This window comes from Paroedura picta, chromosome 2 (genome assembly GCF_049243985.1).
Source record: "Paroedura picta isolate Pp20150507F chromosome 2, Ppicta_v3.0, whole genome shotgun sequence".
Taxonomy (NCBI): Eukaryota; Metazoa; Chordata; class Lepidosauria; order Squamata; family Gekkonidae; genus Paroedura; species Paroedura picta.
This window is the reverse complement of record NC_135370.1, coordinates 37,100,329-37,124,650: the sequence shown is the minus strand read 5'-3', so window position 1 is coordinate 37,124,650 and position 24,322 is coordinate 37,100,329. Positions and strand designations below refer to the sequence as shown.

At 46.5% G+C, this 24,322-nt stretch overlaps 2 protein-coding genes across 5 annotated transcripts in view; one reads left to right on the top strand and one right to left on the bottom strand.

The window, feature by feature from the left end:
- The first annotated feature begins 194 nt into the window (after nucleotides 1–194).
- SSB (small RNA binding exonuclease protection factor La) lies at nucleotides 195–21,641 on the top strand. Of its 2 annotated transcripts, none has more exons than XM_077319768.1 (12): nucleotides 195–340; nucleotides 7,180–7,254; nucleotides 8,060–8,163; nucleotides 8,994–9,168; nucleotides 10,581–10,688; nucleotides 10,770–10,870; nucleotides 13,140–13,211; nucleotides 13,312–13,354; nucleotides 15,154–15,294; nucleotides 17,454–17,640; nucleotides 18,982–19,104; nucleotides 21,167–21,641. In XM_077319768.1, exons 2-12 carry the CDS (start codon nucleotides 7,189–7,191, stop codon nucleotides 21,259–21,261), a joined length of 1,215 nt encoding a protein of 404 aa, XP_077175883.1. In that variant the 5' UTR covers nucleotides 195–340; nucleotides 7,180–7,188; the 3' UTR covers nucleotides 21,262–21,641. The 2 variants fall into 2 exon arrangements, with proteins under 2 accessions (XP_077175883.1, XP_077175882.1); XM_077319767.1 differs by lacking the exon at nucleotides 195–340 and adding an exon at nucleotides 902–1,052.
- The window catches only part of METTL5 (methyltransferase 5, N6-adenosine), a 17,120-nt gene continuing 13,182 nt past the window's right edge, over nucleotides 20,385–24,322 (bottom strand). For all 3 annotated transcript variants that reach the window (XM_077319771.1, XM_077319769.1, XM_077319770.1), the window contains exons 7-8: nucleotides 24,048–24,097; nucleotides 20,385–21,371 (exon numbers count right to left, since the gene is read on the bottom strand). In XM_077319771.1, the coding sequence (XP_077175886.1) occupies nucleotides 21,306–21,371; nucleotides 24,048–24,097 (116 nt within the window). In that variant the 3' untranslated portion in view covers nucleotides 20,385–21,305. The remainder of the gene's footprint in view (nucleotides 21,372–24,047; nucleotides 24,098–24,322) is intronic.

Sequence of the window (24,322 nt, the reverse complement as noted above, 5' to 3'; positions counted from 1 at the left end):
TCGCGCGCCCGCACACTGCCTCAGAGGCAACGACGGCCAAGCCTTGGACCAGAGCCATTCCTGCGGGTAGCCGCGTCGGTCTCAAGTAGCACTACTAACTACATTCGGGTCCAGCGGCACCTTTCAGGTCCGAAAGGTGCCGCTGGACCCGAACTTCGCCGCTTCATTGAGAGCGGGAAGGGAAAGGAGGCCGCCCCGTCGGAGGAGGCGGCGGCAGCGGCGAAGCTCAGCCCCTCGTGGGCCAGGCCTGGCCGGGAAGGAGGCGCGGCCACTGGCGCACAGGCTGCTGGGCTGCTGGGCAAGCGGAGGTCGGCCTCTCAAGAGCTGCGGAGGCCTGCTGGTAAGCGCCGGGGCTTGCCCTGCATTGCATGGCATTGCATTGCTCGGGAGGCGGTTGGGTGGGTGCACGGGCGGGTGCGGGGGTTGGAAGGCGCGGGTGGCGGCACCGGGGGCCGCGCCGCTTCCTCCGGCGGCTCTGCGGAGGCTTTCTCCTTGCAGGGTGCCCGCCCCACGTGCAGGCTGCTCGGAGCAATGGAGGCGGCCGGGCCTGGGTACGCGGCCGGCGAGGTATAACGAAGCGGCTCCCGGGCGTTTGGCTGCGAGGGGCTGACCAGGCGGGCGAAGCGTGGCTGGCCGCGGTGAAGGGAGGCAGGCGACGGAAGCATGACCTCCTCTTCCCCCTGTGCTCCCACGTGGGTGTGTGTGTGTGCGCGCTTGCAAGGGGGACCTCGCATATCCGGCGTGGCTGGGTTAAGGCGAGACCCTCTCCCCCTGCTGGAAGACGTGGGCGAGGGAAAGGGGGCCGGGCAGGAGGTTGAGGGATCCGGGAGTCGCAAAGGGCCCGGAAGTGAGAGTGGAGTCCGCCGGGGGAAATCAAACCCCGGTGCCTTTTCCTTCCCTTCCGCTCAGTGGCCGGCCCAGATTCCGCGGGAGAGCTCCTGCGTTGTGTTCATACAGGGCCGGGTGCATTGAGTCGGCCTGCTGCGGCCATGCTCTACCTGCGGGGTCATCTGTGCGTCAGGAAAGGGGATCTCCGCGTGCAGCATGAAGGGGTACGGGGTGCTCCCCCACAGTCTGGAGGGGGACGGGGTGCTCCATCTGCAGGCCTGTCTTACCGGAGGGAAAGAATAACCAATATCTGGGGCTGGACCGAGGACCTTCTTGAGGAAAATCTAGCGACTTGAATATAATGATAATGATGTTGTTTGTTAATGGGAGATGCTGGAATCTAAAGCCAAATTCTGAGCGAGCTGATAAACTTGGGTTTGAGCAGTAGGACCTTGCAACTTTATGACCCCCCCCCCAAGCTCTTTACTCTGCTGGTTTGAATCTGCTAGGTGTACCCAGACCTGGAGAGGTGTACTTGGACAGGGCTAGGGCCTTTTCGGTCCTGGCCCCGGCCTGGTGGAATGAGCTCCCGGAGGAGCTGAGGGCCCTGCTGGAGCTGTCATGGTTCCGCAGGGCCTGCAAGATGGAGCTCTTCCACCATACATTTGGTTGAGGCCGGGTCAAGGAAGATTGGGTCCCACCCCGCAGAAGCCCCGTGTGCCAGACATCTGGGGAGGGATTACCTCTCCCGAGGGTGGTGGTGTGGTGCTGTCATTGGGCATGGAGGGGTTGGGGGAAAGTTATAGATTGGATTGTGCCGTCATTATTATTGTGATTTTATTTGTTTTATGGATGGATTTTATTGCAAATCACCATGAGTCAGCAGGGTCCAGGAGTGGTGCTTAATAAATAAAATAAACTTTAAGTAGGTATGGACATGATTAAATGTAGTGCAGTACAAGCTGGAGGCAGTGAACTCCTTGGCCATTCTGTTATAGGGGTGTGCATTCAGCTAATACAAGCTGGGAAAATACCTTATTGGTATTTTTCAGGCCTAAATAAAGGCAGATATAGATTTCGGTATTTTTTGGGCCATTCAAAATGGCTGAGCCTGAAAAATCTCAAAAATAGTCAAGATTTTTCCAGATCGCGAAATAGCTGAAGTTGAAGGGTGTTTAACAGGATTGCAGTCGCTTTCAGTACCTTCTGGGTGAACGTTGCTTGGGGATGGTAAGCCCTTTAAACATCTTCAGAGTTCACTCCTGCAGAAGACCTTTAAGTTTTAAAGGGACAATGTTTCCTTTAAAGTTTAAATGCCTTTCCCTCCTTTCCTTTGTAAGCAATGGAGGATGGGGGAACTTCTTTGGGAGTCTGTAGAGTTGAACTCGCAGTCCAATCTTTTTCAAACTTTGGGGTTTCTTTAAGGAGAGGCACCAGCAGCTATGCTTCAAATTTGGTGCCCCCCCAAAACACCTCCCCATCCACAGACACCCCCAGATTGATTCCCCATTATATCCTGTGGAGATCATTGACTATAATGGTCCCCATAGGGCAGGAGTGGACAAACTATGCCTCTCCAGATGTCCATGGACTACAGTCACCATGTGCCCCTGCCAGCAGGAGCTCATGATACCATGCTGACAGGGGCTCATAATAATTGTAGTCCATGGACATCTGGAGAGCCACAGTTTGGCCACTCTTGGCATAGAGTATAATTGAGCTTTAAAAATGGCTCTTCCAAATATTGTAACAATATTGATATTCAGGAATATTGGGTAATATCAATTTTGTCAGGTTCAGTATACTCAAACCTAGAAAATACTAGAGTCCAGTAGCACCTTTAAGACCAACAAAGATTTATTCAGGGCGTGAGCTTTCGAGTGCAAGCACTCTTCATCAGACTATGATCTTCTTACAAGACTTCTTACATAGTCTGACCAGGAGTGTTTGCACTCGAAAGCTCACGCCCTGAATAAATCTTTGTTGGTCTTAAAGGTGCTACTGGACTCTGATTTTATTGTGCTACTTCAGACCAACACGGCTACCCATTTGAATCTGCCTGGAAAATACCGTTTTGGGTGGTTGTTTTGCGCATCCCAACTTCTGTCAGCATGGTAGCCTCACCTTGCATTTGACCTGCAAGGATCCCATCTGCTGATTTTTCACCTTGATTAAAGATAAGGCCATATTGAAATGGATCCTTGGGACAGCGCTTGCTTAGAACGTAAAAGTCCTAGGTTCAATCCCTGGTATTTTCATCTAAAACGACCAGATAGTGGGTGATGTGAAAAACTTCTGCCTGAGATCCTGGGGAGCTGCCACCATCCAGAATACACAACAGTGACCAATGCGGCCTGGATCCAGTTCAGGGTTCTTGTTTTAACCTTTAAGGCCCTTTGCGGTCTGGGACCCATGCGTCTGAGGGACTGCTTGTTGCCCTATGCCCCCCGCAGGGCTTTGTGCTCTGTGGGTACCAAATTGTTGGTCATTCCTGGCCCCAGGGAAGCTCGCCTGGCCTCGACCAGAGCCAAGGCCTTTTCGGTCCAGGCCCCTTCCTGGTGGAATGAGCTCCTGAACAGCTGTGGACCCTGTGAGAGCTGTCTGTTTTCACAGGGCCTGTAAGACTGAGCTCTTCCTCCAGGTCTATGGTTGAGGCTGGTGCAAAAGGAAGGTCTGGTTGGGCCTTCCCTTAGGAAATTACATCACTTGCTAGAACTTCATGGGTGACGATTGGGTGACATATCCCTCTGCCACCCTGGTGGCAGGAGTACCACAGGGGAAGGATTGTGTTTTTCCGCCATGTTGTTTTTGTAGTGTTTTGCACTGTTTTAACGAAATTTTAATGGGATTTACCGTTGTGGGGTTTTTATGTTGTACCCTGCCACGAGTCGGCTTGCCATGAGTGGTGGGCAAGACATGTAATCAATAAATACTAACAATAGTAATAATAAATAATAAATAATAATAATGAGACCTCATATAAGGCGGCTTCACGTGTTCAAGGTGCTTGTAGAAATGTCAGAACAACAACAAACTCCTTGAAATCAAACCAGTCCATGGATGTCCAAATTCATCTCATAAGTGGTATATAAAGGAAGTCCTTTTGCTTGGCTTGGGACTGGTTCTGGGCTCCATGTACCTACTGCCAACCTTGTACCATTCCTCTGATAATCAAATGTGTCCTGCTTCCACCTTAGGGCTAATCCTGCGTTGAGCAGGGGGTTGGACTAGATGGCCTGTATGGCCCCTTCCAACTCTATGATTCTATGATTCTAACCTCTACTGTTCGCATCTGCTTGCAAAACCCTCTGATGTGTACTAAACACTTCCTGTGACGCTGAAGAGCTGCTTAATGGACATGGAAGTTATCACACCCTGGTGGCCTCCAAAATTTGAATGCTTTAAGTCAGGGGTAGTCAAACTGCGGCCCTCCAGATGTCCATGGACTACAATTCCCAGGAGCCCCCTGCCAGCATTCGCTGGCAGGGAGCTCCCGGGAATTGTAGTCCATGGACATCTGGAGGGCCGCAGTTTGACTACCCCTGCTTTAAGTGGAAGCACAAAGTGTACAGCCTGATTGTAAAACCTCCCCATCCAAAACTGCCTGAATCTTGGAACAATATAGTTTAGATCAGGGGTGGCCAAACTGTGGCTCTCCAGATGTCCATGGACTACAATTACCATGAGCCCCTATTAGCATGCCTGCTGACAGGGGCTGATGGTAACTGTAGTCCACGGAGAGCCACCCCTGGCTGAGAAAGGAGACTCTTGGCACCGAATGAGATATCATTCTCCCTGATGCCTAAAGGCTTTTTTCTGGCCCACTTCAGTTTTGCCATGATCTCCGGGGAGGGCTCTGCTTTCTCTGTAGAGTTTCACAGAAGTGGGGTTGCCAAGGAACCTGGAGAACCTTTTAGCACGTGTATTGAAATAGGCAATTGAAAGTTTTCATGGCATGAAGTTAAATAGACTAGCCTGCAGGGATTCCATCCTCTCCATAGGGCCAGGAGATCTCCCAGAATTACAGCATATTTCCATGCTATAGACGTCAGCCCCCTTGGTGGAAATTTCATACCATCAGCAGGTATGAAATCATGTCCCTAAACAGTTTCCTTCTCTTCCCAAGTTTTGCCTTTCTTAGGCTCCCACCCACCATCTCCAGGGATTTTCCAAGCTGGAGCTAGCAACCCTGTTCACCTGGTAAAGAACAGACTATTAAGCTTTCATTAAAAGGACAGAATGTTTTTCTCCAGGTTTCTTAGCAACTTTGATTATAACATTGCCAAATGGTGCCCATACAACTGATGTTGCCTTCGCCTACAGGGTGAGAAAATTATTTGAGAAAATTATGGTGTATGTTTGGTTTGCATAGAGCAACAAAGACTTGGGGGGGGGAGTTCTTTTGTTTATTTCTTTTATTTATATACCCTGCTTTTCTCCCCAGTGAGGACTTAGAGTGGCTTACATCATCCTCCTTTCCTTACATTATCCTCCTCTCCTAATACGTCCTCCGAACAGCATTATGCTCAGCCAGTTCTAACAGGCTGGGGGGCCCTGGCCCACAAGAGGATCGCCTGGCCCCAGCCAGGGCCTTTTCGGTCCTGGCCCCTACCTGGTGGAATGAGCTCCTGGTGATGCGAGCCCTGTTGGCACCTACCCAGTTCTGCAGGGCCTGCAAGGTGGAGCTCTTCCACCAGGCATTTGGTTGAGGCCGGGTTGCCAGTAACATCTAAGAACGACCCCCGCTCCCCCCCCGGCCAAACAATCTGTCTTGTAACATCCAAACTCTGGCAACCATATATAGGAAAATAATTCTGGGGGAGGCTGGTAGTAAGGATGCAGATTTGGTTACTTTTTAACTGGTTTTATTCTGTGTTGTTTGACCGCCCCGATATTTCTGGACTGAGGGAGGCAGTCCCAAACGTTGAATGATAAATAAATAAATAACCCTGTGAAGTAGGCTAGACAGGGGATGTGTGGCAGACCCAAGGTTACTTGGCAGAGTGGAGATTTGAACCTCGCAGGTCCTAATCTGACACCCTAACCCAGGAATTCTCAACCAGGGCTCCCTGAGAGCTCCCTGGCCTTTCCTTTATATTGTGCCGTAATCAACTCAGCCACAAGTTGTTCTTGGCTTTGCTGTGAAAGCAGGGAAACTGACAATCGGACTGACAATCGGAGGGCCCAATCGGCAGATGCTTTGAGCTGCCGATTGGGCCCTCCGATTGTCAGTCATGAGGAAGGGGCCTATCGGCACCCTTCCTCATCACGGACAGGGCTCTCCTTGGGTGCTCTTAACCGATTATTGAATCCGCTCCGCAGGAGCGGTTTAAAGATGAGCAAATCTGTAGCATGAATAGCTTTATTAGCGACCTGTTCCTAATCATGAGTGGGTATAGGAACCATGCACTAAATGTCCATTCTAATTTGTAAAAATCTTGAGGATTTGTTGCATCCAGGTATGTAAACACAATGGAAAATGGACACTTACAGTATTTATTTATTTATTCTTGTATTTGTGTGCTGCCCTTCCCCAGAGACTCAGGGTGGCTCACACAGTTTAAAACATAATACAATCATAATACAGTATAAATAAATCTGAACATTAAAATTCATTCTTATCAATGTACAACACAGTTCATCAGTATATAAAACAATAAATGGTATCAGTCTGCTCAATCCATCTCATTATTCTGGAGAAATGGGATAAGGGGGGAAGACTTGAAGTACAGCTTCAATGCAGTTGTTTGGGCACATCTGGGAAGGGTGGCCAGCAATATTTTGGCGAAGTGTTTAGGCTGATCCCAGATCTAGGGCTTCAAAGGTCATAACCAAAACCTTGAATCTGATCCAGTCACCAATCTGGAGCCAACGCAGTTGGGATAGCACTGGTTCTACATGCGATCTCCACTGGGGCCCAGTTAAGACCTGTGTTGCTGCCTTTTGAACTGGAGTTTCCAGAGCAGCTTCAAGGGTAGCCCTGAGTAGAGCAAGTTACAGTAATCTAGCCTGGAGGGGACCGTTGTGTGGATCACTGTGGCCAATTCAATGCAAGACTAGCTCCCTCCCCAGAGGTGCCACTGTTTCATACAAGTTACAGACATGTCCAGTAGGAGTTTTTAAAAGGACTGTCTTACGGTCCTTTTGGGTAAAGACAACATGAAGGAAATTGTCATGAGGAATTAGTACTCTCCTGGCCGTGTTTAAGAGCTGGTTTGTGGATAGGATCAATGATGGTGATCATGCTTTTTAAAAATGTTCCCTTGTTCAGCAGAAGTACATGTATCTGCCAGAACCAATGGCTTGAACAACTGAAATCTCCAACAACAATAAATGCTCTTCTGATTATAGGTAGTAAAGATGGCCGAAAATGGAGACTGCGAAATTATGTCTGATTTGGAAAGGAAGGTCTGCCAACAAATTGAGGTATGGCTTCTTCTTTCACGAGTTTTAAATCTTTTATTGTTGTAGAATGCTTAGGGCCAGATCCAGAGGCGACTCCTGGGAGGGGATGGGCACTTCTGGCCATGCCAGGACAGGTTGTCTCACTCCATCGTTCCTCTACAACAGGGGTAGTCAACCTGTGGTCCTCCAGATGTCCATGGACTACAATTTCCAATGGGAATTGTAGTCCATGGGCATCTGGAGGACCACAGGTTGACTACCCGTGCTCTACAAGCCTACTGTCCTGCTTCAAGGAGCAGCATCTTCAGGGGGGAAGAATCCAGAAGGCTGCAACAGGAAGGGGGAAGTTGGGAAAGATCTGTTCAGTGGGTGGTTTAGACATAACCCTGACTTTGGTACAGGTACCTTTTAAGGACTTAAATGGGACAGGTTCCTGTGAACGTTTCTTGTAGCAATAAATACATTTCTTGTAGCAATGAAGTATTTCTTGTAGCAATAAAATAGAAACAGTGGGAGAAGAATTATCCTTTAGGCCTATTTTTTTTTCTGCTGGGCCTCCAGGCGCTGGACTCTTGGGATGATATCCTAGTCTCCCTTGGAGTCTGCTTACATGCCAAGTCTCAGTTCTTTAAATCGGTTTTCATTACAATTAAGGGAAACTCACTGTGCAGAATTCGTAACGCTGGATGGTTCCGTGTGAGTAGATGCAGTAGAAATCCAAGAATGTTTTATTGGCTGCCTGATAAGGAATGAGCTACTTGATAAGTACGGCAGCCGTCTTTGTGCTCGGTACCAGAATGTGTATTATTCCCGCTGATTTTTGCAGTACTATTTTGGCGATCACAACTTACCACGAGACAAGTTCCTACAGGAGAAGATCAAGCTAGACGAAGGCTGGATTCCTTTAGAAATAATAATCAAATTTAACAGGTAAACTTTACGTGAATTGTGGGGTCATAATCTCAGGGGAGGGAAGAATAAACTCATTCAATTTTGTAGCATGCCCTTCTTGCTTGCTTTACATTTTTGCAAACTTAGATTGGTCCTCTTTTCTTGATTTTTAAGTAACGGATCTAGATCCATTTGTCGCTGTGTGCTGTAACAATTAAAATATATCTGTTTGAAGTGAACAGACATTTTGTGCTACTCAGGAGCACAAGCTTCTAAAGCTAGGGATCATGGTTACTTTCAACAAGTCCCACCCACCCACCCACACACACACACACACACACACACATACCGCTTATACAACAAGAAGATATAGATTTACTAAAGGATCAGTTATAAAGTTTTGGGTTTTGTATAGATGGGTCTGTTCACATTTTAAAATGTTAAGCAACTTGAAGAGAATTGAATTTTGCAGTCATGAGGGCTGGTAGCTATTTTGCAGGCATGAGGGCTAGACAGGGTGTTTGCATGAGCTGGAGAGTCACGCTGCTTGTTAACAGGGACTATTAATATTCTCAAAAATAAATATAACCCATGACCCATGGTGTTGTATTTATAATGCTTCATCTCAAAAGACATATTTGTGCCCATGATTGATGTTTGCACGTGGGGAGAAAAGGACTAACTTACTAACTTGAATGCTTGACCGGTCCTTAGATGCAGTTTTAAAAGAGGAAGAGTATTTTTTTTCAGTGTGTTTTCATATCGCGTTGAGAGACCTACGTAAAAAAAAACCCTCGCTTTTGTGTTGATTTTTTAAAAAGAACCCTCAGCATCAACCTAGACTTTGTGTATCTTGCATCCTCTCCTAGGTTAAATCGCCTGACAAAAGACTTTGACACAATTGTAGGAGCATTACGAAAATCAAAGGCCGGTCTTATGGAAGTCAACGAAGACAGCACTAAAATTCGAAGGTCTCCAAACAAACCTCTGCCGGAAGTCACTGAACAATATAAAAACGCGGTTAAAAGCAGATCTGTGTATATTGTAAGTGAAAGTGATCTGATATCCGGTGTGTTTCAGACTTGTTCAGGGATCCCTTTTGTGCTCAGGAGCCTCATGTTTTGCAAAGGATACTAGAGACTGTTTTAGGTCATGCAATCAGTTACTGCAAAGCCACACTCATTGGGCTGTACTCTTGCTCTCTGAGACCTTATGATTTCCTAGTGCATCACGAGAAAAGCCAAGTGATCGTGGATGAGCTGCATTTCAGGGGGAAAGTTTCTTAGAAAACCCCACAGCTCGCTGAATCACGCTGCAATTGACTGGCAATGAAAACCTAAAAACTTGAGCTACAGCTTTGAAATCTGTAGATTTGCTTCTTTGTTATGTATAGTTTACATAACAAAGGAGGCCACAAGGAGACCGACTGACCTGTGCTGTCTTCTTGCATTCTTACCTCTAGTGCAGGAATTCCCAGCCAGGGGTCCAGGGCAGCTCTGGAGAAGGTTTGCTGCCTTTCCCCTCCAGCCTTATTGGACTTGGTCACAAACTAGGGAACCAGCTGTTTCCATTGCCCCCCCCCCCCCCCGCCCGCTCTTCCTGAGAATGACGGAATTCTCTTGTTTTTCCCCTGGGAGGGGGTGGAGCCTGCATGCTTACTCCCACCTTAAACAGCCTTCTTCATCCCCCTCCTCTTTCTTCATCCCTCTCCTTGAGCCTGCCTGTTAATGCAGGCGGTGATGTCACTTTGGGGGAGGGGGAGAGGCAGGGAGGCGTGGCCAGCTGACATCACGTCCAGGGCATCATGGTTGAAAAACCCTGCCCGAGTGTCTACAGATCTGAGAGGATCTGAGAATATCACATTGCATCCGTCAGAGTAATAATATTATGGCGTGCCGTGGCTATTGGCATACAGAGAACCATATACCCCTGCCTTTCTGAAGTCGTTTACAGTAGCGATCCCCAACCTGTGGGCTGCGGAACACATGTGGTCCTTCGACTAATTGGAGGTGGACCCCGAAGGACACCTTCTCTCCCCCCCCCCCCCCGGCCCTTTACTTCATCCCCCCCCAGCCCTTTACAACACACTTCATTGTTGTGGCGTGTCTGTATCTTATTTTGAAGGGATGTTTAAACATTACCATAGCAATCAGAGAGCGCTAGGGCAGTGGTTGAGAGCAGAGGAGTAAACTACCCCCCCACCGGGCCTCAGTAAAAGGTGTTGAGTGGTCCCCGGCGTTGAGTGGTCCCCGATGATAAAAAGGTTGGGGACCACTGGTTTACAGAACAGTTATCTTGTTGACTGCAGTAGGGTCACAACAGGTATAAAATGATCTCATTGTTCATAAATTAGACAATGGCCTTAGAAGTTATTTTTTTTCTTCTTTCCGGGAGGGGCAAGGGGGTGCCTGTGTGTCTGAAAACCTCTTTCAACTTCCGCAAACCTCATTTTGCAGAAAGGCTTTCCATTAGATGCAACTCTTGACGATATCAAGGAATGGCTAGATAATAAAGGCAAAGTAGAAAACATTCATATGAGGAGAACGCTTCAGAAAGTCTTCAAGGTAACTAATTTTACGTCGCATTCTGCCAGCTATGAGCTTTCCACGAGAGCGTTCCACTGATTTGACTTCATGCTTCTTCAGGGTTCAATATTTGCGGTCTTTGACAGCATCGAATCTGCAAAGCAGTTTGTGGAGATTCCAGCCCAAAAGTACAACGATACGGAACTCATTGTACTATTCAAGTAAGTACAGCTTTAAGCAACGTGGTTGGTGCTGTGGCATGAGCTTGGGTTGACCTGAGATTCCTGACTGATAGAGGTAGTCTGTGTAGGAGAGCCAGTTTGGTATAGTGACTAGGAGTGCGGACTTCTAATCTGGCGAGCCGGGTTTGATTCCCCACTCCCCCACATGCAGCCAGCTGGGTGACCTTGGGCTCCCCACGGCACTGATAAAACTGTTCTGAACGAGCAGTGATATCAGGGCTCTCTCAGCCTCACCTACCTCACAGGGTGTCTGTTGTGGGGAGAGGAAAGGGGAGGCGACTGTAAGCCACTTTGAGACTCCTTCGGGTAGAGAAAAGCAGCATATAAGAACCAACTTCTAGAGGTGTTTAGATGGGCTCTGATAATTTTTAAATTATTCTTCAAATATGCTGGGCATTTATGGTGTCCTTTTTGGAGGGATACAGTTAATTGTTTATAGTTTTATTTCTTTACAACTAGGTAAAGGTAAAGGTATCCCCTGTGCAAGCACCGAGTCATGTCTGACCCTTGGGGTGACACCCTCCAGCGTTTTCATGGCAGACTCAATACGGGGTGGTTTGCCAGTGCCTTCCCCAGTCATTACCGTTTACCCCCCAGCAAGCTGGGTACTCATTTGACCGACCTCGGAAGGATGGAAGGCTGAGTCAACCTTGAGCCGGCTGCTGGGATTGAACTCCTATCCTCATGGGCAAAGCTTTCAGGCGGCTGCCTTACCACTCTGCGCCACAAGAGGCTCTTTCTTTACAACTAGACAGGTTGAAAGGTAGAGAATGGTCTGAGATTGCCCAATCAGCTATGCAAGGACTTATTTTGACTTCATTGCACGGGCTATATCAGATTGCTCTCACATTTGCTCATTCCATTGAACAAGCTATACCAGGGGTGTCCAAACCATGGCTCTCCAGAGGCCCATGGACTACGATTACCCGGAGCCCCTGCCAGCACCCTGCTAGCAGGGGCTCATGGTAATTGTAGTCCATGGGCCTCTGGAGAGCCGCAATTTGGCCACCCTTATTTATTTATTTGTGCAACTTATATACTGCCCCTCACTGTGACATTTAGGGGGCGATGTGCGTAGAAACAGTGGGAAGGTACATTGAAACATTTGGAACGGTGTGAATGAGCAAAAGATATAAGCAGTCTTGACAACAACCCAAACAACAGTTAGAAAGGGATAACAATAGTGGTTAGGCACATGCTGAGTGTCAAGGTTGCCTGACAAGGGGACCAGGCGATAGGGGGATCGCTGTCATTGGCCTCATCTGAAAGGGCTACACCATCTCACCCTCATCTTTGTTCTTCTTGCTTCTTCCTCCAAGAAAGCTCCTTGAACTCTGTCAAATCAAACTGTAATGTAATTGCTCATGTCAATGGTCAGGACTGTATCGACAGGCTCTTCTTTTTGCCCTCGTGATTGTTGTTGTTGTTATGTGTGAAGTCGTGTCCGACCCATCGCGACCTATGGACAATGATCCTCCAGGCCTTCCTGTCCTCTACCATTCCCCGGAGTCCATTTAAGTTTGCACCGACTGCTTCAGTGACTCCATCCAGCCACCTCATTCTCTGTCGTCCCCTTCTTCTTTTGCCCTCGATCGCTCCCAGCATTAGGCTCTTCTCCAGGGAGTCCTTTCTTCTCATGAGGTGGCCAAAGTATTTGAGTTTTATCTTCAGGATCTGGCCTTCTGAAGAGCAGTCAGGGCTGATCTCCTCTAGGACTGACCGGTTTGTTCGCCTTGCAGTCCAAGGGACTCGCAAGAGTCTTCTCCAGCACCAGAGTTCAAAAGCCTCAATTCTTTGACGCTTGGCCTTCCTTATGGTCCAACTTTTGCAGCCATACATTGCAACTGGGAATACCATAGCCTTGACTAGACATACTTTTGTTGGCAGGGTGATGTCTCTGCTTTTTAGGTAATGATAATGAGTGTCATAAAATTAATTTAGTGTTTTTTTTCCTGCTTCCTATCTTCTACTTGGTCTCTCTGCCGGTGTTTTAGAGTAATTGCTGCCTCAGAAAAAAAGGTTCCATTCAGGGGGGAAATAGGAAAGGGAGCATAGTCATGCATTAAGAGATCTAAATTTTAATAGGAGAAACTGCCTGTCTAGGTTAGCTCATCACCGTTGTCTAGCGGAAATAAAACGGGGGATTAGTTGTGGCTGGGTTACTCCAAAATAGCCTGTCTATAATAGTTCCTGTGTATATAAATAGCAGGTCCCAAATCGGATTCTGATTAAATTGTGTTTTGTGCAGGGACGATTACTTTGCAAAGAAGAATGAGGAGAAAAAACGGAACAGATTGGAAGCAAAAGCCAAGGCCAAGCAGTAAGCTGTGACTTTAGGTGTTGAAAGAATATCTCTGTTGGTTTGGCTGTGAATCTGCCAGAATGTTGCTTGGCTAACTTTTGCAATCTCTTTGCAACAGGGAGAAGGAAGAAAAACAGAAGCAAGCAGAAGATGCTGAAATGGTACCTACCTAGTCCTTGACAATTAACTGGAACCATTACTGCAGTATTTCTGGGGATTTTGTTCTGGCCTTGGTCAGGGATTCTGTAAAAGGAAACCTTGGGATTGCATACTAGTGTGCGACTGTAATGCATCTATGTAGCATGTGCTACCCCAACACACCTTGTGCGTTGTTCTTGTGTGTGTTCCATGACTTAAATAAAAGTCTACACAGTGTGGGATTTGACAGCAACAAATGCAGAAAAACTTGAATGTTCAAACTGTATAATTTTTCCCTTGGAAATGCATGTTTCGGGTTGGATCCAGGGGGAAAATTCCATCAATGGAGTTGGATGATTTTCAGCAATTTCCATTTCTTAACTGCAGACCTCCAATGTTTAGCCCCCATACTGTTCCTAGGGATTTTCCAGAGGTACACTTTGGGCTGGCAGGGGACAGGACTAAGGGATGTTGACCCATTACCGCAGCTAGTAATTTGAAAGAGATTCAGGCATCTTCATGTTCAAAAGATCTTTGCTGGTGTTAAGTAGGCCATTGAGATCTGTGCTAGGAATCTATGCCCCAGTTCAGCCCTAGAACGTATAGATCAAAATGCTTCTAAGCAAGTAGAGTGCTGTGAAGTAGAATTTTGAGGAAGAGTCTCCTTTTGATCGGAAATTGGAGCGCTGGGTGTGTTTCCATACTAGAGCTCCTGCCTCCCCACCTTACAATCAATTAATCATTGAGTATCCAGTTCACAAGAGCTTTTTACCTACTGCTAATTGGGAACCTGTTTAGTGTTAGAAGGAGTTCTATAGAAAATAGTTCAGTTTTCGGTACTGTTCGTCTGCATTACACAAAAGGCTGTTCTAAAAAAGACAGAAGTTGCCTTGCAAAAATCTCAAAAAAACAAATGTGAGTGAATTCCTTGAGTGAATGTAACCCAGTGGCTAAAAGTAAATGCAGCCGTGTGCCAAATCAGGTTCAAGCCCCTCCCCAAAGTGTTTAATTTAAAATACAGTCTGCACATCATTGCACCAAGGAGTCATATGGCGTGGCAGTCAATGGTAACATATTTAACATCCTGTGCCACTGAGGAAACTGCTAGTCCTGGATTTGACCAGGAAGGCTTTTACGTTTAAAAGAAACATCTATGTGCTCATTCTGGAATTCTGAAGTCAAGATCACTTTACTGGCTTCTGGACTGGATCCACTGTGCATTTGTGAAGAGCTGTCCGCTGTGTCACTGGCGCCCAGCTGTGTTGACAGAGCATGTTATGACAAAGGGAATCCATTTTAAGACAGTCACTGGTCACAAGAACATGATCGAGTCCTTAAATAACAATATACCTACCGGGAATAAGCCTTGTAGGCCAGGCAGGATTCCAGAAAGGCAGCCATTAATAGCTCTGAATGGTCGCATTTAGCAACTAGGAACTGGTGAGTTGAGGAAAGGGTTCAATCTGTTACTGCACTGTCTAGCTATACAGTGTTTGTGTCACCCTGTCCTCCAAGGAGATCGGCGGCCTGTGTGTCTCCCTTTTATCTCACAGTAATCCTGTGAGGTAAGTGAGGCTTTTACAGTGTGACTCCAGTTCAACCAGTAAGCTTTGTGGAGGGGGTGGGGTTGAACTTGGGGCCAACAATCCTCATCCAGAATTCAGACGCTTACATTTTTGCCCTTTTTCCGGGTATTCTTAGGTATGCGCACTCCCTCTCGTCATCAAAAAAGTGAAAAACCACAATCTTCTAGAATAATCTAACAGGAGTTATCTTTCTTTCTTTCTCTCGCTCTCTTAAAAAATAAATGTAAAAACCAAAGAAATCCCTGGAGGAGAAGCAGGGATGTTTGCTGAAATTCGCTGGAGACCTCGAAGACCAGACTTGCCGAGAAGATCTCCACGCAGTTTTCTCAGACCACGGAGAAATTAAGTGGATAGACTTTGTCAGAGGTGCAAAAGAGGTCAGACATGGGCTACTTGCAGTATCTGAAAACGATGTTGGGTTAAGCAAATTAGGCTGCGCTTCTGCTTGGATAGATGCATGCTTTTATTTGTCGTGAGCTTCGTCGTGGTACTTTCTGCTGTCGTAACAGATGTTTTGGCAAGCCGCAGACAAATTATTCTGGATTATTTCCCCCCCTTAGCAAGTCAGTTGCAGGTCATGGGACCCCAAGAAGTGCCCTCCCGGTTTCCTTGCCAGGTGCACACTCACCAATACGATCCTGTGCAGAGCTATTCCAGACTTAAATAAATGCCTATGCAAAGAATGGGCTTGATGTACAATAGTTCCTACGAATGCGGTTGTCCAAAGCCTTTTAGTTCAATTCATTGCTTGAAGTGTGTACAGGTAAATCAAGACTATCATTTCTATCCTTAAACAATAACTTTTAAATAAGGACCATCGTTTCTATCCTTAAACGATGACCTTAAATATGATTTTTCTCACAGCTTAGTCAACATTCATCCCTTCAGGCTTCTGTGACAATCAAGCAGTTTTATGATGTCAATAAAAGACTTTGGACAACAGCTTGATCGTCTCAGATGCCTGAGGGATGAACGTCGAGTAAGTTGCAAGAAACTTTTCATGTATTTTAGAAAACTCTTTTTGGAGTGTAGGAGAAACTATGCGAATTATCAATTGAGCAAAGTCATATTGACAAATGATGGTCATGATTTACTTGCATTCACTTCAAGCAATGAAATGAAGTAAACAGCATTTGTAGAAATTATTATGCATCAAGCCTTTATTGGCATTTTACTGTGGTGTTCATATGTCTCTGTGCGAACCCTCATTCTAATGGTTTATTCCAGATTAAACCCACAGAAAGCTGTGGGCTCAGGGAGGAGTAACTCTACACAAGATTGCACCATCACTCGGAAACCAATTAGAACTATGAGCAGAACAGTAAACGGAGGCACATAAACGAAAGCTTCATCTCTGTAACAACTGACGTCGGCCAACAGGGACATAATTTCCCACTATCAGCTTTGCTCAAGCTAAAAGCATGTTGAAAGGAGACACCCTTTCCTTGTCTAGTGAAAACGCCAGGGGTTGCATAAGGATGTTGGGGAGTTCCAACAGCTCATTAAATCTAGCACTTGAGGGGAAAGAATGAGGTGCCATTTTCCTCAGGCAGTGCCTCTTCTCTTGAACACATAAAGGTGCCTTACGCTGAATCAGACCACCGTCAAAGTCCGGATGGTCTGCTCAGTTCCCAGGTGCAAGTCTTTCAGTCCCCCTCTTTCGATGCTTAAACATGGCCCCTCCTGCATGCCAAGCGGACGCCCTGCCACTGGGCCACAGAACTGATAAGAGGCAGCCAAAACAACACTGGCATGCCCCCAGAACAACAGCTGTATTAAATAAGGACCCTGGGTAGGAGAAGGATTGTTCGTTGAACAGGATCTGTGTTGGGTTTGCTGCCACAATCAATGTGGCTTCTTGATGCCATTATTAATTGCCAGCCACTGCTGCAGACTGCAAAAGCTGAGGAGAGCCGTCATTAACTGGGGGCGAAGATTAGGGGTGTGTGTTCCCCCCGAAGCAGAAATTGAGTATTTTTTATTGTATTTATCATATTCATAGACCACAGCTCCTGGACCAGCCATCTTGCAGCAGTTGACAACAAAGTTAAAACACAGCAATCTAGAACAGATAAAACCAACCCCACACCCACCACAGAACCCTACAGAACACATGTTTCTTGGGACTGGTGCTAGAAGTTGGTACTTAGCGGAGGAGCCCAAGATCTTTCCTTGCCTCAGCCTCAACCAAATGCCTGGTGGAAGAGCTCTATTTTGCAGGCCCTGCAGAGCTGTGTAAGTCCTGTCAGGGCCCTTAGCTCTTCTGGGAATTCATTCCACCAGGCAGGGGCCAGAGCCAGAAAGGCCCTGACCCTGTCTGAGGCCAGGCACAATTCTTATGGACCAAGGATCACCAGCTTGTTGGAACTCGCAAGGCGCAAGGCTCCGCGAGGGGCATGAATCATGTGGTCCCTCAGATATGCTGGGCCCAGGCCGCAAGTGGCCTTAAAAGGTCAATATCATATTGTGGAATGGATGGGACACAAGTGACTTAGGGCATCATGTAGCAGATTCAGACTTCTCTCTGTCTATGCAGGGCATCATCCTATTCAAGAGTAGTGCAAAAGAAGCCCTGAGCAAAGCCCAAGAAGCAAATGACGGGAACCTGCAGCTGCGAGCCAAAGACGTCACGTGGGAGGTGCTTGAAGGTGACGTGGCCAAAGAAGCCTTGAAGAAGATCATGGAGGGACAGCAGGAACTGTTAAACAAGAAGAAAGGAAGAGGTGACTGCTTCCCCCCCCCCCTGCCTACGCTCTGAGAGGCTAGATCTTGCACTGCCAAAAGGTGCCGGGGCCAAGGAATGGGCACAGTGGCAGTCTCAGCTGAGGCATGCCAATTTGCATTGAGTGCAGGCACCAAATGAACTGGTTGTCCAGTAGCTTCAGAATATACAAAAGGAAACACTTTACTCAGCAAGTAATTAAATGCTGGGGATTTGCGGCTGTTGGATGCAGCAATGGGTCTGCTACAGGTTGCTATAAAGGGAAAGGCTAGACTGTCATGGAGATCCATTAATGGCCAGGAGCTATGATGACTGCAAGGAACCTGGTGTCCTCTGCATAGCCTTGCTAGGAGGCAGCATCTTAGCTGGGTGTTCAGTGGGCCGTAGAAGGAAGCCTAGAGGGATCACAACCCATACACGTGGAGTTCCGGTCAGAAGCAGTAGCTTCCATACGGAAAGGACAGGGAGGGAAAGGTCAGTGCTGGAAAGCCTGCTAAAGGTGAGATGCCAACAAGTTAACATTATGCTGAGGTTGTGAAGGGGAGAGGGGTATTCTAGTGGCAGAGATGCCGACTGGCATCTTCAGGCTGGTTCTCTCATCAAGGAGTATGTAACTGCTTACTGAATTCTGCCTTGTTCTTACTTAACAGAGTTTAGAACCCAGTCTGAGGTAAACTCCCATGAAAGTCAGCTTGGTGTCATGGTTAAGAGTGGCAGCTTCAAATCTGGCAAGCTGGGTTTGATTCCCCACTTCTCCACATGCAGCCAACTGGATGAACTTGGGTTTGTCACAGCCTTGATAGTGCTGTTCTGACAGAGCGGTCCTGTTAGAGCTCTCTCAGCTTCACCTCCCTCACAGGTTGTGGGGAGAGGAAGGGAAGGTGATTGTAAGCCTTCAGGCAGTAAAGAGTGGGGTATAAAAAAACATCTCTTCTTTTTCACATGCAGCCAGCTAGGTGACTTTGGGCTAGTCACAGTCCTATCAGAGCAGTTCTCACAGAGCAGTCCTATTAGAGCTCTCTCAGCCCCACCTACCTCATAGGGTGTCTGTTGCGGGAAGTGGAAGGGAAGGTGATTGGATGCCACTTTGAGACTCCTTCGGGTAGTGAAAAGTGGGTTATAGAAAACAATTCTCCTCCTCTCTCTCTCACATACCGCTTTCATTTCTCATCACTTTGACTGCTAGCAACTAAATGCGCAAGCAGATGAAGGCTTTCAGTGCAAGGACATGGGTGTTCTCTCTGTCATGGGTGTTCTCACCTGTACTCATGCAGGTGGCCACCGGCTGCAGTAAAGGCATGGGCTGAGACACAGGTGTCCTAATGTGTACCTATCCTGCCAGGTCGCAAAGGGAAAGGTGGCAAAGGAGCCCGCGGTGCACAGGACAAGAAAGTGAAATTTCTCGGGAAGAAGACAAAATTTGATAGTGAGGATGAAGAGGAGGGTGAAGACGACGACATGACAGGTGAGCTGTCTAATGTGCAATAAGCAGCTGCTTCGTAGGGAATTGTCTCAAATAATTGTCTGTTCTTTCTCTTACTGGTGCTTGGATGCTCCAAATCTGAACCATTTCCTAATACAGAAACATGGAGGAGGGGGGAGGGGGGGTTAATTACAGAATAAGAGCCAGTGTGATATGGAAGCCAGAATGCTAGACTTTCACTAGACAATCTGGTATAAATACTTACTCCATTTAACAGGTGACCTTGGATCAGTCACAGTCTCTTTGCCTCAGCCATCTTAGGAACCTACTACCCCTCTGCATCTCATGCGTAATCCCAGTCAAACCTGCTATTGCCATTCAGCAACTCAAGTCCCTTTTATAACGTTTATATAAACTTTCCTGGCCTGGTGGAACGCTCTGCCAAGCGAGATCAGAGCCCTGAGGACCTCAAGGAGTTTTGCAGGGCTGTAAAGGCAGCTGTTCCACCAGGCCTGTGGCTGAGGCCTCGGGTCATTCTGACCTCTCCCCTTTCTTCTACGCAAGAGGCAGTTCAGGCAATATTGGTGTTAAATACAGTCCGATCCAGCCCTTGTAACAGAGGAGTCCAACACCTTGGAATAAGCCTAACTTGAGAATAATTTTTATAGGAATATTTTGGATAAAGGAACCGTCAAGACAGAGAATGGCCCAGGTGATTCTGTAGATCCTCCCTAGGCCCAGCTGTCTTATTCTCATGGCAGGAGAAATGCTGCTGTGCATCTCTTTCTTTCATCCGACCCTATGAAGACAGGAAATCCTGGTTCACAGAGGATGAGGCAGTGCTGCAATTCAAGCCAGTCTGCAGAGTATCATCCCCTGGGATCCAGGGGTGCTTTCGTTTTCTGATAGCACAGGAAGAAGCAGTGCTCTGCTTATGCTAGAATTGTGCAAAATGTGAGCCTTAAATGCCCCTGCCTTTTCATTATGCAACCTGGAGAACGTATGCTGCCTGGGGAAGCCCCTACATTAAATTTTGGAGAACTTCTGGTGTTCGGAAGGCTCTGAGCAGGGGCTATGGAGAGCTGGTATTTCCATAATGAAGGGAAGTGTGCATTATTCGATTTTTAGTGTGTGGTAGACAACACGCATGAAGCTGAAATCATCCTTTGATTGGTGGTGGTGAGGCTAATGTTTTTATCACATTATTTTATATATTATTTTAAATGTTTTAATGTTGAAATGTTTTGATTTTTGCACTCTTGGAAACCTTAGATAGGTTCTAAAATATTTTAACTGGTTTAGAATATTTTAAATTACTGCTATTTTGATAGTTTATTCTATTTATTTATTTATAATTTAATTTCTATCCCGCCCCTCCCGACAAAGTCGACTCGAGGTGGCTTACAACAAGATCATAGAATCATAGAATAATAGAGTTGGGAGGGACCTCATGGATCATCTAGGGGGTTCCCTGCATTATGCAGGACACTCACATCCCAATCGCTCATCCACTGTGCCTGCCACCCCCTTGAGCCTTCACAGAATCAGCCTCTCCATCAGATGGCTATCCAGCCTCTGTTTAAAAATTTAAAACAGAATAAAACAGAACAATCCAATCCAATAAAATCACTTTCAAATTAAAAAACCCAGCAATCACAACAAGTTGACACTCCCACAGATGGCGGATAAAACACCTTTCCCCATCCCAGTCAAACATGTCACATATCCAGCTCCATCCGTCCACTGATGTCACTCAGGCCGAGATCTACCTCACCAGCAATACTGCTTAACAATAGGCGGGACCTCCAGTTCATAAACTGATGTCACCTGCCTTGAGCCTCAGGGGAAGGGAGGGTTAGAAAAATATTCTTATTAAGAAAAATATTATTTTTTAAAAATTCTCTTGGAATTCAGGGTGCATCTCTCTTCTGACCAGGTTTTAACAGAACCATTTCCAGCTTATTTGCAGAAACGTAAAGCAACAGAAGCGTTGGCTGTAGATACATTTTTGAAAGCTTCAATATTGGTTGCTTCATTTTCATTGCCTTGAATTGCATGTTGAATTGTTGTGGATCACACCACTGATGGACTTCAAATGTTACAGGGCCAGCGAGTCCCAAGAAAAGGCCGTTAGAAGACGCAGAGCAAGAAGAACCTGCCCCGAAGCAGCTAAAGACAGAAAATGGAGATCCGGAATAATACTTCCAAAAAGCATTGAATTTTTATTCTACTTTTTAGAAGTTTTAAGTCATTCCGTCATTTGTCTTCTTTTCACTTGAGAACCTAATAAAATCTACTTCGATGTCCACCTGCAAAGGACAAAGAAAAAAAAAAGGCTTATTCAATAGAAATTCTCCCTTCCTCTCCTGGATACGTAGTTTATCATGCAATTTTTTATATTTATAGTTTTGTTATACAGTCAGAGACTAAAGGGGAAGGTTTATGCAGCTGTGTAAACTGTGTACAAAAGCTGTATAAGCTGCATATATCAAATAAACTGCAGCATTATAAGTGTCAGAATGCAATGAACAACTGGATTGAGAGGCTTATCACTAATAAAACTATAACGCTACCCAATTCTTTCAAGGTTTGGAATTATTCTTCGATGTTTACTTAAGCCAAGCTTCTGTCAAACTGGATATCTTGTCTTCTGTGCACTACAATTATAGGAAAATCTGACTTTCGCTACAAGGGTTCATCTCACAACTTGTATTAGGCATCAGAAGTATATCTAATTCTCACTGTGGCCCCATATGTGGCTGCATAAATCTGGAGATGTGAACAGACAAGACAGATATCTCTACAAACACAAGGAAAGCTCCAAATCTGCAGACAAATTGGAAATCTGGGAAGGGGGAGGGAACCAACACAAATATACAAACATTGGTCACGGTTAATTACTGACAATAGTAAAAGCAACATCTTTCAGAAAGGAATGCCTTCTGCAGTGAGCCCTGTGAGGGTTGCTAAGTAATCTCAACAATATTGCGATTCTTGGTTTCTGTTTGTAAGACGGGAAGGGCGCCCCACCTATTCCAGGTCTGTTTGGGCTTTCAGGGTTGATCAGAGTGAGGGCCAGTGGCTGTACAATGGTGTATGTCTTGGGGAGCCAGGTTCAAATCTCTCCTCTGCCCTGGAAGCTTGCTTGGTGACCTTGGGCGAGTCTCAGCCTAACCTACCTCGCAGGGTTGTTGTGAAGGTATAATGGAGTGCAGAACAATGTACGCTGTTTTGGGTCCCGTTGGGGGAAAAGGAAGGGTATAAATAAACAGTAAATATAGTTGAAGATTGGGGGTAGATAAAGCAAAAGTTGACTGGTGGATGGAAAGAGGGAATCTGGGAAAGGGGAGAGGATATGCTAAGAGGGGATACAGGGAAAAGTGAGGTATAACCCTTCAAGTCCTTGTGGGTTCTGCATTTGTATTTTTTAAAATGCTGGTTTAAAGCATATTGATTTACTATGTGCATAAAAGCTAATCGAGGCTAAACTTTTGGCTGGTATTTTTACAGCAAGATCTACAACAGATGTGGCATAGATACAGAACTTACTAAGGTTACCATAACTCTATCTACGGATTTCTCCCCCCCTCCCCCAGATTAGTCATTCTCAGATGTGCCCGCAGAGGAACAAGCCTTTTAAGAGACGGGACATTGTCGTTTCATGTAGGGTTGTCCAGTTTCTCAAGACTGGGGGAGGGGGAGGGGGGAGACTAGACGTACCCAAATCAAGCTGTTTAAGGCTGCTGGGTTTTGATAACATCTCTCCGTCACGGACATTACTAAAAGCCAGAGCCGTTCCTTAACCTTCTACTATTACAGAATGCAGGACAGATTGAAAGCACCCAAGATACTCTTCTACCTGCTCCTAGCCAAGCTGATGGGGGTAAAACAGGCATGAGAGATAATCGACAACATAGTCCTATGTTCAGTAATGGAACAATCTGTCCCTGCTTGTCCCAAAGGGCTTCTGTAACCTCAACTCTATAAACTAATTCAAAATTGAAGAATTCTGTCATCTATGTAGAACTAGGGGCCAAGCCCGTTGCATTCAGGAATCCAACGGGTGCTAGAATAGGGTGGTGGGGTGGAAGAACTCTGCGGATGGCCTCCTCCTCTCCCCAGGACCTGGAAAGGCTGCAGGCTGGAGGCCCCCGGGCAGGGAACTCACTGGCATGGACAGCTCTCATGCAGCAGGGATCTGCAGCCTCAGAGGGAAGTGGAAGGCGGGAGTGGTCGGGTGGGGGACAAGGCGATTGGCTGGCTGCTGGACAGACTTGCAAGCTGGTTGGAGGAGGAGACCCTCAGGGGTGCGACAGCCACCTTAAGTGGGCGTTAAGCACTGAGTGGCACTTAAGCCATGAGACATGCTCCTCCTCCAAGGCCTTACCAGAAGTATTAAGTGGAACAGATTAAGCATCGAATTTTACACAATCCCAGTAAGTATGAGAACAATTAAGTGGGCAGGCCATTGACACTGTCTCCTTAACAATGAAAAGGCCTATTCACCTTTCCTTGGTTACCTGAGCTACCACTACCCACCCCCCTCCCTTTTAGGTTTCCCAGTCCTTGAACAAGAAGCTCGGGGGAGGCATAAGTGTAATCTATAGTTCTTATCCTCAGAAGTGGATCAGTCTAAGGGCTGATGGGGGTATTTAATATGCTAGTTCAAGCCCACCAGTGGTCTTCAACTGGCATCAGCGAAGAGACAGGGAAACAAAGATAACATTTTAAATGGATCTTCCATTGCAGACTTGAGTTTCAGAGCTGAGTAGTTTGAAGACTACTGCACTAGATACTTTGAAGAGAGAACTGGGGTGCTTTTCTTAGCAGGATGTCTTATGCTTGAACAGTTCCACAAAGCCTTGGCTCAAGAGGTTCTCACAGGGGATCAAACAAGCCTATAGCAGTTGTCCAGAAGGCACAGCATGAAAGCAACTCAAGCCTCATATTAAGATACACATTGATGTCTCCACTTTGATACTCACCGATCTCTTTTTGTGGAATTTGTATGATGCGGGGAGATCGTACCTTAGTTCTGACAAACAAAAGAGAGCTTAAGTTGTATGCATGCTAACAGCACAGGGAATTTGTTCCTTCACATATGCGTCAAGTAGCGATAAAATGGCAGCTTGACTACCAATTCTGTTTCGTAGGGTCACGTTTTTGATTTGGAAAAGCAGCTTGGAACAGGAGAGTAGTGGGTTCCAAAGGACGGTATGTTCTGCTCACCGAACCATTTTTTTCTTTCCCTTTCTTCCCA

Excerpts from the sequence above, each read along its gene's own strand:
- SSB (XM_077319767.1), top strand. The coding sequence starts at position 990 with ATGCTCTACCTGCGGGGTCATCTGTGCGTCAGGAAAGGGGATCTCCGC. Across the intron at positions 13,355-15,153 it reads AAGCAGAAGATGCTGAAATG|AAATCCCTGGAGGAGAAGCA; the intron begins GTACCTACCTAG and ends TAAAAACCAAAG. Across the intron at positions 15,295-17,453 it reads TTGTCAGAGGTGCAAAAGAG|GGCATCATCCTATTCAAGAG; the intron begins GTCAGACATGGG and ends CTGTCTATGCAG.